The 13,312-nt window shown below is 40.2% G+C and overlaps 1 protein-coding gene across 1 annotated transcript in view; it reads right to left on the bottom strand.

Annotated features, from left to right (window-relative positions):
* Positions 1 to 1,243: 1,243 nt before the first annotated feature.
* The window catches only part of Tmem236 (transmembrane protein 236), a 42,411-nt gene continuing 30,342 nt past the window's right edge, over positions 1,244 to 13,312 (bottom strand). The window contains exon 5 of the mRNA XM_005386960.2: positions 1,244 to 2,255. Within this exon, the coding sequence (XP_005387017.1) occupies positions 1,693 to 2,255 (563 nt within the window). The 3' untranslated portion in view covers positions 1,244 to 1,692. The remainder of the gene's footprint in view (positions 2,256 to 13,312) is intronic.

Genomic DNA, 13,312 nt, shown 5'->3' on the forward strand with positions numbered 1-13,312 from the left:
TGCTGTTTATACATCCCAATGTGAAATTAATATGTATTTACTGAAATATTTTCATGCATAGAAACATTACAAATTAATCACTTATTTATATCCTTTTCTTAATTAAAATAAAAGATTACCAAGGAAGAACTTGAAATTACTTGCACTAAATATTTTTTTTATTTTTAACAAGTATTATAAGTACCTAGAGGATGAACATATGAAGGTAAAGACCCACTGTGAAGCCAAATACCTTCCCTTAGTTAATGTATAAGAAAGTAAACACAAGAGCAAAGTCTTTAAAAAGTGCTACAATTTCTTAGCTCAATGGCTTACACCTGTAACCCAGCTAATGAGAAGGCTCAGGCAGGAGGATCACAAGTTCAAGGCCAAGTTAGCAAGGTCCTGTTGAAAAGTAAAAAGAGCTGAGGCTCTTGCTCAGCGCTCCATGGGATCAATTTCCAGTACCATAAAAACAAAACAAAGAAGCAAAAAGAAGACTGTATTATTTTGCACAAATATAAGATTTAAAGTATTATTCCCAGAAGGTAAGCAGGGATACGGAAAAGAATAAAACAAAACAATTAAAGCAATGTATTTAGGCATGTGTTTCTTGAAGAATGATATCATTAAAATACTTGTGTTTCAACATTATTGCTTGAATAATTCATAGTCTTCTGTATCACAGTGTGCCAATGTAGTAAAGCAAATTCCATGATTATGTAGTTAATGATTTTTAAGGTATCAATTTCCACGGTACAGTACCAGACGAGGCACTTTCGTTAATATATTTGTAAGTTGAACTCAGAATTTTAAATAGGGCTTATACTAGAATTTATTTTTTCAGATAAATTCCACAAATTAAATATTCTTATACCTTGAAGCCCGCATCTTCATTTTATGGCTTCTGATTATAAAACTGTACCTAGGTATTGATGTGCCTTGATTTCATTATGTTGGACAACAGTCATGTCAGTGCTGCAATACTAGCAAGACAGCTCAGCCTTCCCCTGAGTCATGTATCTGTTAAAGTAACTGCTTTTTGAAATCAGTCAGTGAAACAAAAGTCACTTGCTACAGCAGAATAAAGAACATAGTTCCTGGGCTCAGGAGGAAGCTCAGCGGTAGGGTGCCGGCCCAGCTATGCGAGGCCGCAGATTTGATCCCTAGCATTGAAAAATAAAAAACAAAAAAAACTGACCAACAACAAACCAGAATGCAAATCAAAAAACTTAAAAACATGTATATATGATTCTATATTTGAAAGAGATCCTTAAAAAAAAATGGACATCCTGAAATTACAATTTTCAGATTTTTAAAAACAAAAATAATCTACAACTTTTCAATAAGTTCAGGTGTTATTTTCTAAAAAAATGCCTCTTTCTTGATTTAACTTAGAGGAGAAACATGCTCTCATTTTTCTAAAAATGCTCCATTCAAGATTGTTTTTTCAGATTAAAAAAATCCAATAGATATAACTAAAATTAATTGCTAACATTCTCTAGAGGCTCACAGAGCCAATTTACCACAATATAACTTTGTTTAAATTTAGCACCATCTGTAAACATAAGAAACTGATAAGCTATTTATCAAAAATGGTTTATTCACTACAATCTGTGCTTTATTTATATAGTACCAAAGCTTAAGCCCAGGAAAATATTATTCGAAATGGTCCTATAACCATAATGAGAAAGTCGATCTTACATTTTCTTTTTAAGGCAGAGACGTTTCAAAGCTGGAGAAAGGCCTGAATTTGGTTAAATAATTGAAGTAAACATAAGAGAGGGTCACTAGTATATTTTTACAGAGACCTAATATGGGAGTGATGGTTCCCAAAGCAATGATTAAACTAAATCTAACAAAGACAAAGGGTAAATCCTGCAGCAGGATGCCCAAGGAATTGAGCAGAGGGTTTTGGGGAGTGAATATAATTCGAAGCACAGAAAGAAAACTGAATATGTAGACCGGGTACAGCCAGCCTGATTTGTACACGTTGGGGTGACCAGCCACACGCACCATTTCTATGGTGTCAGACCACCGCAGAAAGCTCCACAGGAATATCTCCGCCCGCGAGTCTCGCCGGGACATTGTCTTCAGGATTCCAGAGTCAAAGGAGGGCTCTTGAGGTCCCAGGACGACGTGGCTCAGTGGTTGTGACGTCCCAGGGGTCTTGGCTGCCTGGGAAAGCGCAGGATTTCCTTCATTCTGCCCCACTTGCTCGGTCACAGTTTTTATTTCCTGCAAAGTGGTCGTATGGATGTGCCTGTCTTTGTCACCTGCAATAAATTGATGTGTGTGCACTTTTAGTTTAAAAATAAAAATTTTAATTTACATTTTAACCAAATTGGAATTCAAGTGAAAAATAAAATTCTATGGGTTATCTCAGTGGAGGCCTATATCCCAGCAAAAGGTAACAAAGGACAGGGAGAAAATTCTCTTTCTCTTATATTTTCCTGGGTCTAGAGTTTAAGGAATTTTTAGCATTTTACAGTAAAAGCCATTTCTAGTCACTGAACTAAGCACGATCACACATTATCTCACTTAATCCTGGGAACAACACTGAAAGATACGGTTTACTGTGACATTTTACAAATATAGAAACTGAAGCTCTCAAGGTTGAATATGCCCAAATTCATAGTTAGAAATGGGCAGAGCTGGAATTCAACGCCAAGATTTGTTTGACTCCAAATGACAAATTCATAACTTTGCAGTTGTTACCAGCAAGATATCATGTGCTCATTCCAAAACATATGTGTGTCATAAAATCAAATGAATCTAAAATTTCGCCTGTCCAACCTTGTCATTTTGTAAGATGACACAGGTTCACAGAGATAAGTACTCCACAGATCTCTAGGCAGGGAGTTTGGTGCTAAGTGGGATTCTATTTGACCTCTAGAGAATCAGAGTAATGCATCATGTGCTGAATTCAAGACTTTTTTCCTCCATGACTGGGGTGGAACCCAGGGCCTCTGCACTGAGCTACTTCCCCAGAACATTTTATTTTTTATTTTGAGACAGCATCTTGCTAAGTCACTAATTTTCCCAGAGTGGGCTGAAACCTGTGATCCTCCTGCCTCAGCTTCTCAGAGTGCTGGGATTACAAGAGTGCACCCCCTTTTGGGGTTGAATTCAAGCTTGTTAAACTGTTCTTTCCCAAAGGTTTTTGAAGTGGTCCATAGGACTAACTAGTCTAGGGATCTCTCCTGTGGTCATGAAGCTATACCTGGTCAACACACCAGTCCTCTGAAAAAGGAAGGCATTAGACTTACCACCATTGTGTGTGTGTGTGTGTGTGTGTGTGTGTGTGTGTGTTCAGTCTTCATTGTATGTATAGGGGGTTGCCAAGGTTGGAAATTATGAAGGGACTCTCAAATCACAAGACCTACACTGCTGTGAATGGAGTTGTGACGGTTGTTGTAATGTTGTCCTACAAGGTGCTGGGGATTGAATCTAGGTTCTATGCCCACTGGGTAAGCACTGTACCACTGAGCTATGCACCCAGCCCAAAAGCATTGCCTTTATATATGAAAGGTATAGCATACTTCTGTAAACATTAATACACTTAAACATTTTTTTTGCTAAGAATTTGTCACCCCTGACAAAGTTGACTCTTCAAACATGCAAAGCTGCCATATTGCCTGATAAGAAAGAATTTTGTTTGTTTGTTTGTTTTTTCGGTTTTTCTCCGGTACCGGGAACCGAACTTACGACCTCGACCTTGCGCTTGCCAGGCAGGCGCTTTTGCCGCTGAGCTAAATCCTCAGCCCAAGAAAGAATTTAAAGAGTGTCATTACTTTGAATAGCTCTAAAGGTCAAAGTCAATAAAAATTTGTTGAACTGTACAGGACTGAAAATGAAAACATTTTAAAATAAATAAATTACAACTCATAAGTAATAAAATGTTTTGTTACTGTAAATAACAGTGTTTACTTAAAAGACACAATAAACTTCAGTAGTTTTTATTTACCCAATGAATTACTTAAAATTTTAAGATGAATTGAGTATTTTTATAAACTAGAAAATAATTTAAATTCTCAATGAAACAGTACAAATATGAGTCATTCAAAACTAAATCATCCATGACCCTTAAAACATTTTGTAAGAAATCACAGTGGTCTAAATAGTATTCACTTTAACAAACAATATTTGAGTAAAAGATAAAATCATGTGCTGTTCGAACAAAACTCCAACTCCCCTTTCCGACACTAGCCATGAACACAGTGTATGGTTGGGGTTTTTAAAAGATGATTGCAAATTCAGCATTCAGGAAGTGACCACTAAGAAAAGACACATTAACATTTCCTACCCGATCAGTGGGAGTCGTAACATCTGAGAATGAAACTTGCTGTTGTGAGCAATGAGTTCTCAGCTAGCGTTTGATTTTGGTGAGAAACCAAATCCCGGTCCGTGGGTATTTGGTGAAGTAGGGGGCGGGAGCTTCATGTCTCCAGGACTCAACAGGGACCAGGGTAGATTTGAGAGTAGATTCTGTGTGCTTTTCATGCAGTGAGTAGCCCTAGTCTAACCAGAAAGTGCCTCTGGCCTCCCAGAGGTCAAAGGAGAGATTAAAAAAGCCAAGAAATCTTTTGGTGATTGGATTGGACGAGCAAATATATCTCCATGTGACATAAACATTCATGCATTCAATACTAGACTATGTCCTTTGGCTCCATGATGAATTTTCTCTCCAAATTAGCACCTTTTCATTTTCTAATTATAGCTTGGATTCTTTCTGTTGTTATTTGTTCTATTTTGGTAAAATGATATGTGTGAGCACAAAAACTATAAAAGATACTGTTTATAGCTTAAACAGAGCGATGCCTTCACTTCCGGAGAGGCACACAGTACCCTCTACCAACAAGAAAGAGCCACCACTCTGTGCAGCTCCTACACGGGATGCCAGGTGCCGAAATAACTCTTCATCTTTCTTCACTGTGCAAACTAAATAATTCAGAAAAAATCTCCCATAACAGGCAAATGTGTAAGTAGATACAGTAACCCGTACCTATTTTGCTTTATTATGTGCTTCTACTGATTTGTTTCTACCTCCAACAGGTTCCTCCAGAAAGTTACCATTAAGCTCACAGGGAATAAATAGAACCCCACAGAACAGGTGTAGAAAGGCAGTTTCTAGGTCACCGTGCATTCCTCTTGCAAAGAGATCAAGAGGGCCATGCGTTACCTAAGTAAAAAGAAAGAGGAATCACAAGTAAAGGCGCCTAAAAACACACCACAATGAGGATGCTCTTAACCAAGTGTTCTCCCAAATACCTGTTAGGAGCAGGCCAATATGAAAGAGATGCACCACACCTAAAGTTAAAGTGGACATCAGCAGATAACGAACCAAGTAGTATGGAAGTGGTCCCCACTGTCCACAACTTCCTGACTCGCACCACTAAGTAAAGAATAATAAATGGCGACAGGGCTTTAAAAAGAAAGCAGTCACCCCACAGTATTGGGGCCTGGAGTCCCCCCTGGGACTCAGACGCGTGGATGCTCGCATCTCTTATAGAAAATTCTCCCCTGCAGCTCTTTCTGCCATCTTTCCGGGCTGCCACAGTGGCGCGCATGAATGTCCTGGCTGTTGATCCAAGAGCGTCGGCCATGCTGAAAAGAGAGGCAAACACCAGGCCCTTACTAGGCTGTGCTCCAAAGTCCTCGTCCGGTTTCTCACTGTGATGGTGAAGCACAGTTACACTGATGAGTTTGAAATCATCACGATCACAGGGCTGGAAAAATTGCTGCAAACCTCACAGGCTGGTTAAATAAATGTGGCACAACCAGCCTCAGGTTTGATGTGCAGCTGAAAGACCTGGAAAAATGACAGAATAATCTGCTCTCATCCCATCAGTTTGGTTTCATTATATTGATAACCTCGGTTGGCTGAGGTTCATAAAACATGGATAAAATACCTCATTGGAAACAAACCCCCCATGTAGTTTAAACCACCATGGACGACTTATAATCCCTGCTATAATGGAAATACTAATAGTGTGCTCTACTGTTTAGGGAATAACGAGGAGAAGAGTTGGGACATGTTCAGGACAGATGCAATTTTTTTTCAAACATTTTCAATCCACAGGTGGCTGAATCTGCAGAAACTGTGGATGTGGAGGGCCAATGGTAAATTCCGCGACAAAAATTATCAAAGGCAACCCAAGTTATTTAGGGGGCAAGAGAGGCTCGTCTGAGAAGTGACAGGTAAGCAGAGATGGAAAGAATAAGGGATCGACCAGGTGACAAATGGAAAAGAGAACTTGCCAGGTAGTAGGAATTGCATGTGTGAAGATCCTTCAGCTCTCACAAGTTGAGGGAGAGCCTGGAGAAAGGTTAGGAATACAGACAGAAGAGGAAGCAGAGAGGTATTCATTCTCACTAAGAGCTTTCTAGTTACTAGGTTCTGTTCTAGGCTTTTAATGTGCATTAACTCACTTATTAAAGTCCTGGGACGTAGACACTGCTGCCTGGCTGCTTTAATGAAAGCAAACAGAGGAGACATAAAGAATAGCTTCCAAGGTCAAACAGCCAGCAAGTAGAAAGAGCAGGACTTGAATCCCCAGCCTTTCCTCACTGTACCAGAGTGACCGTGACAGAGACGGATGAAATAAAGCCTTAGGGCTCAAGAGAGAAGAAATGGACTTTATTTTCAGTTCAATAGGAAGCACTTGCTGAGGTCAGAGCAAGGGAAAGGGGATTTAAGTGGTGACAAGTGCAGAGGCAGCACGTCTCAACAGCCAGATGACAAAGCATCATTCCAACGAAAGTGTGACTAGTCTTGATGAATATTCTCCGAATTACATTTTTCCCATGGGCAAAATGTTCTAAAGAAAACTAAAAATAATTCATGTGAACACTGAAAACAAAACTAGAGGAGAAAATGAGTAATTTTATTCTAAAAAATTTTAAAACACAACACACTCAAAGCACTTTTGGTCATAATTCTCTTGGAGAACTGGAAGGGGAAAGGCAGTCAGAATACAACCCAACATCAATGATAAACATTGCTATTTGGAAACTATACAGTCACTGAGGTAGGAAAAAGAAGTAGTATTTGCCAAGAAATAAATGATCAAATACAGGGTCTACCTAACAGGATGGTTATACTGAAGCAATAAGTCAATATCTACACAGCACTTAAAGTAGGGTCTGACATATAGAAAGTCATGTATGTGTTCAATAAAAAGTAGCAATAGCCAAACAATTTACTGCCTTAAATTGATGAAATTAGAATAGAGAAGAACAGAGTATATCATGAACAATAAGGGTGATTGAAGCTTGTTAAACTTTGGCTTTGGTTGCACTGTGACCCAGATACCCTATGTTGAAGGAGATTCAAGAGCTTGAGAAATAGTACAACACTGCGTGACTTAAGATCACGAGTTGATTTCTCATACTTGCCTGTGCACATCGGAAAGAAAACGTCTGTACCCCGGAAGTAATATCTGTACGGAGGCAGACAGCTTACGCTACCTAGCAAGAGCACATCATGTACACCTCTTCCCAATTCAGTGATCAATATCCAGAGATAACCCTTTGCCAGCTTAGCTTGAAATTCGTCATGGCTGAAGTCATAGCAGGGAGACGGGCAAAGGCTACAAATTAGAGTTCCCCAGTTGGTCAAAACTATTTCCAGTGTTCAAAAACTTTATACAGATTTTTCCCAAATGAAGAGGAGGAAGATCAATTTAAGACAAATATTCAGCCCATCAGCAGTTCAGGAAAAATTCATAGTCATACGGCCCAAGGTGTGAAACATTTACAGCACTTTTCTTTACAAAAGGCATTGTACTGTTATCCAGAAAATTCAAAAGACCCAGCATCCAGCTTCAGCTCCCTGCCATGAGTTGTGTAACTCTGACAATGAATGTATGTGTCATTTCTGGATTAATTAAAATGATCCATTTTAATTAATGTAAAATTTTAAGAGAATTCTTTGTCGAGGATAGTTATAAATTTTAAAGACTGTTTCCTCTTCTACCATTACCTTATAGATTCATCCAACACTGGACAAAAAAAATGCTGAAAGCTTATAATTTTCAATTTTCATCTATTCTATTTTTGAAGAGTGAGAAAACTTTCTACCCCAAACTTGCTAATCTTCAGCTTTTCATTCAAGCTACTTTGGCCCATTGATATGTGTTTAGATAAGAGTATGATTTAATGTACTGTACACAGAAGTAGAAAATCATTATATATTTATGCTAGTTATATATGATATATATTTCTAAAAATGTTTAATCGGAAATATATAATCAATAAAATAATGCATGCTGAATTATGTTCCCCTATTCTTGCCAGTTTCCTTCAAATATTTATTTTAGAATATATATAAAAATAGTATATTGAACAAATTCAATTAAATATAATTAGTAAGACAAAAATGTTGAAACACATAGTTATTTCATTGCCAGATATAACTAATTCTACGTTTTGAAATGCTTTGAAGTGCCTCTACTAGAGTTCCTGCATTCTTATAAATACTTTGGAGCATTAAGAGTTCACATACAGACTAGAATTGAATGAATTTAAGACCAGAGCTAGAAACCCAAGCAAGGCTCAAGCGGGGCAACTAAATTGGCACATAAGGGAAGGAGCCTGCTTCACTGCATTCAGAGCACTAATCTCAGCTTGAATTATGCACATTTATAGTGCAGCTTACTAACATCTCGTTATGCCCACTCAACTGGGAGCTTCATAACAGGGAGCTATTCATCCTTCTACCCCCAGCACCTGGTATTGTTATGAAATAGACCCACCGGTAAGATTTGCCAAATAAAAGATGGAAGGGATTTCTTTTTGGGCATCTGCACGAGGTTACAATGAGCACTCAGGTGAATAAAGCCTGCGCGAAGGCCAGTGAGCCCAAGCATAAAAGCGTGGCCCAACAATTGCTCCGAGTGAACTGGGAGAAAGACGGGCTTTCTGCACAGGGTCTCCCACTCAGATGACCCTCTGGCCCTAGGCCTACAGAGAACCCTTTAAGCAGGGCCGTAGCACTGATTACATCAACAAGCCCTGGGAGGCATCAGGTTCTCTTGGCAGCAGAGCGTGGGGACCTGCATTGCCTCACGGTAAGAGAAGATGCAACGTGGCTCTGGGCCCAGAGGAGCCTGCCAGAGTAGCGTGGCTCTTGCATAGCCTGGCAGGTCTCAGACAGACAGAGAAATGGCTCCACCAGCAGCAGGAGTGGTTCAAGGCCTTTCAAAGGCCTCCTAGGCATCCGCCATGTCTGGGGTCCACAGACCCCGGAAGGAAAAGGCAGATGAGTGACTCTAGGAAGAGTGTGTCTGTGAGCTCGTGAGAAGCAGGCTTTCCCACCCCTCCCTAACAACAACCTGCATACACACTGACAAATGGGGGACTTGGTGTCCTAAAATAGCAATAGAAACAGAGCATGAGAAAAGTAGCGTTCCCGTAGAAAGGACCCCACTATTAATACACACACAATGTCAACAAAAAAATGACCGGGAACATCTGCACATTCTGCAGGCAATCAGCTCCCTTCAACACAAGTCAAGAAAACTTAAGGCACTGAAAACAATGGCCTGTGCCTTTCATTTCACATTGAGACCAACAAGAGTTTGTCTTCGTCAGTAAAGATGTGGAAAGCAAGGCTTGTTCTTCTGAAGAAATGCACGCAGAATGATCCATGCTCTGATAATCCTGTCGGTCTTCCTGGTATATTTATTTCAAAAATATTCTGCCACACTCCAGTGTCTCATTTTACATACCAAAATCATTCACAATTTTTTCCCACTCAGGAAGAAATTAACCATATAAAAACAAATTGCTAAAAATCATACGAGGCTGCCCCAATCAAATGGAATTTTAACTCAAGATTTTGATGGCACCTGATGTTGTGTATCTGTTGACACATGGCTCTTCCCAGGGAAGGTTTCGGTCTAATTCACAAAGATTGAATCCTGACAGCTGCTGCTTCATTAGAGGGGATAATCAGAAATGTTACCACTTTCACATTAGTCTAGCAAGTGGCCACTGATTTCTTGAGAAGGAGAAAAAAAATCCCAGCACTGACATACTTTCCTGGAACTTCCTCCTTCTATGAAGCAAAAGGAAGGTGCGGAAGGAAACACCCTCCCTTCTTGGCATGGCCCGAACACAGTGTCCCTCATACACATTCCTGACCATACTCTTGCAAAACAACACAAAATGGAAACCAAGCTCATGCTGGGCTGATATTGTATAATAAGCTATTTCTTAAAAAGAAACAAAGAGGAACTCAAACTGTCAATCATTTTGTTCAAAAAAAAAAATCCCACAGTGTCCCCAGCTACCTTTGTTTCCTTTGAGTCTGTAACATCTCTTAGATGCTGTCTGCTTAAGGCATGATAAATTACATTCTAAGGAAATTGGGGAAGTTAAGTCTCTTTAGGAATTTAGAGTTGGTCTCTCAGCTTTCAAACTTGGTATTGATTATAGTTCCTAATACTTCCTAGAATCAGGGCCATCCCTAATTCCAGGCCATCAGAATGGTTTCTGGAGCTTTAAAAATGTACAGGTCTGGCTCAGCATCATTGCTGTAGGCCTGTCATCCCAGCATTCTGGGAGGCTGAAGCGGGAGGACTGCAATTTCAAGCCCAGAAATTTAGCAACTTAGCAGGACTAGGCAATTTAGCAACATACAAGAGCCTCTATCTCAAAATAAAAAATAAGAAGAGCTGGGGATTGTAGTTTGAAACAAAGGCCCCGAGTCTACTTCCCTAGTGCCACAAAAGAAAAGAAAAAAAAAATCATACATTCTGGGTTCTGTCTCCCCACCTGTATGCAGAGCTCATGTGTTTGTATTTTAGAGATTTTCCTGGTTCTGGGGGATACCCAAGGTTAAGAGCGCCTGCATATAAGTTAACAAGAAGCCTCTGAGATGTTAGAAATACAAGTTCAATAAAAATCATCAGCGCCATGTATTTTAGAAATTCTCTTTGGGGGCTGGGCATGTAGCTCAGTGGTAGCGCACATGCTTAATGTGTGCAAGGCCCTGGGTTCTATCCCTAGCACATTAAAAAGAGAAAGAAAAAAGAAATCATGTTTCACTAGTCAATAACAAGCAGAAATAGTTTAGAGGAGAGCAGTTCCTCTTCCTTCTTCTATCCCTGCCCTGCGAACTCCGAGCTGGAGCAGTCCTATAGTTCTGCCTCATCTACAGCTCATGTCCAGATCTTGGGTATGACTGCAGAAAATCACCTCATCTTGCTGAGTGGCAAAGTAGATACCCCTGGTTCTACTCTTTGTAGTACCCTCAAAATCACCCATCTCCCCAGGTCCCTGTCCCTACCCCACCTCGCTTCTCTTTTCCACTGCAGCCACCCCAGGGTTTCTCAAACCATTAGATTCTCCCCCTTCTACCCACCTCCACTCTTTGCAACAGAAAATGTCTACTTCACAGTCACACTGGGGCATCACTAGGTGTCACTTGCATCTGATTTCTCTCTCCTTATTGCACCTCATTACTTCCACAGCTGTAAACTACCTGGTGAGACTGAAAAATTCCTAGTGCTTGGGTCCCACTCCCCCAAATTATGATTTAATTATCTAGGGTTAGAGCCTGAATATCAAATAAATTTTAAGCCCCTTAGTTGATTCTAATGTACAGCCAAGGATGAGAACCACAGCTCTTGATTAGAGATATAAAATCAGAACCATCCAATGAGATGTTCTTTTTAAAAATCTATACATAATCAAGTCCCAGCCCCAAAGATCCTGATTCGGTTCAAATAGGTGTGTGCTTGAGACTAATATTTTTAAAGCATTCTGCTGTGTTTTTGTATGTTGTAACTATCAGGAAGAAATGGACATAAATATTGTAGAGGAATAAATCCAAACACTGCCTGATCAAATAAATTAGTATACTGATTATCATATTTGATATATTGCTTATTTATAAATTTACAAATTTGTACCCTACAGAGCATTTAACTTTTCTTCATTAAACATTTAAATGTAAATTCTTTGAGAAAATTATTGATAATTTTCAGTTATAGGAAAAGTAAGACTTCCTAGGCATAATGCCAAAGACTGAACCAAAAAAGTAAAGGCTGAGAACTTGAAACAGAGCAAAATTTAAAATTCTCTATATCAGAAAATACCATGGCAAAATTATAAGACAAATGGTAACTGAAATATATGTCACAGCTATGACAGCCAAAGCGTAACCTCTTTAACATTTATAGAACTCATAAGTCAGTAACAAATTTTAAAGAAAGAAAGGCTATAACTAGATAAGGAACACAGACATAAATAGATGATAATTAAAATGGCCAGCAAAACTATGTGAAAATGTTAAACACAACTACCTCAAAACACAAGCCAGGAAAGTAAGGAGATACCATTTGCCAGGGCAGTCGGCAAAGATAAAAGGGAATAAATTACAAGACTGCGGAGAAACGGGTGTTTTCTTACGCTGATGTCTAGAGGGTAAATAAGTGCACTCTTCGGAGAGAGCGACTGGACTACACAGACCGAAAACCTTAAAATCTTATGTAGACCTTGAGCCAGGAACTCCGCATCCAGGCATGTAAGGAAGAAAATCATCGTCTCTGCTGCTGAGGTCCCTGCAGCCCTTGGCCTGCGACTTGGTATGAAAGAGATGACACAGAATGGACTGGCCCAGGGCCCTTGCGAGCAGATTTATTTGAAAGCCGTGCCCTGCCAGCATCATACCTGGCACCTCTCACTGGGATAACAGTGGAAACTGCCGCCTTTGAGGAGTGCTGCTGTCGACCTCTTCCCCGCAAGCGTCTCTGACTGCGCAGACAGCCCTAACGCAGCCAAAGCTGCTCCTACAACCCGCTTCCGACCCCCTCTGCCTTTCTGTGTGTGTGCAACCAGCCCATAACAGTTCCTTTCTTCTGGCAGCGGTGTTGCCGAGTCTGGGCATGAGTGGCGGCCCTAGGTCTTCTGAGGACACTCTGCAGTCATCGTCCTGATATCTTTCGGCTCCCAGCCAGTGCCAGTTAACTCTCTCCGTCCCCGGCTTCCGTCTGACTGGCCACTTGCTGAGAGGCTTCCGACTCCCACACCCAACACAGGGTCACTGCAAACACAGACCTCCTACACCATGCATGTGCTGTCACCGTGACTTGTCCCCTCCCCAACCCGGACATCCATGGCCTTACTCATTCTATATTCTTGTTCTTTTCTAACAGGGCTGCTTAGAATGGCAAAAAAAAAAAAAAAAAAAAAAGGACATACCCAGTTATCCAATTATGGAGGTTCAGCTACCTGTAGTATGATCCATTGATACAATGGGATATTATTCAATGAATGAAACTGATGCAGTGGCAGATGCTGCAGTAACAACAGCGACACCCACCAT

This window comes from Chinchilla lanigera, unplaced genomic scaffold, assembly GCF_000276665.1.
Source record: "Chinchilla lanigera isolate Chin_1 unplaced genomic scaffold, ChiLan1.0 scaffold00028, whole genome shotgun sequence".
Lineage (NCBI taxonomy): Eukaryota > Metazoa > Chordata > Mammalia > Rodentia > Chinchillidae > Chinchilla > Chinchilla lanigera.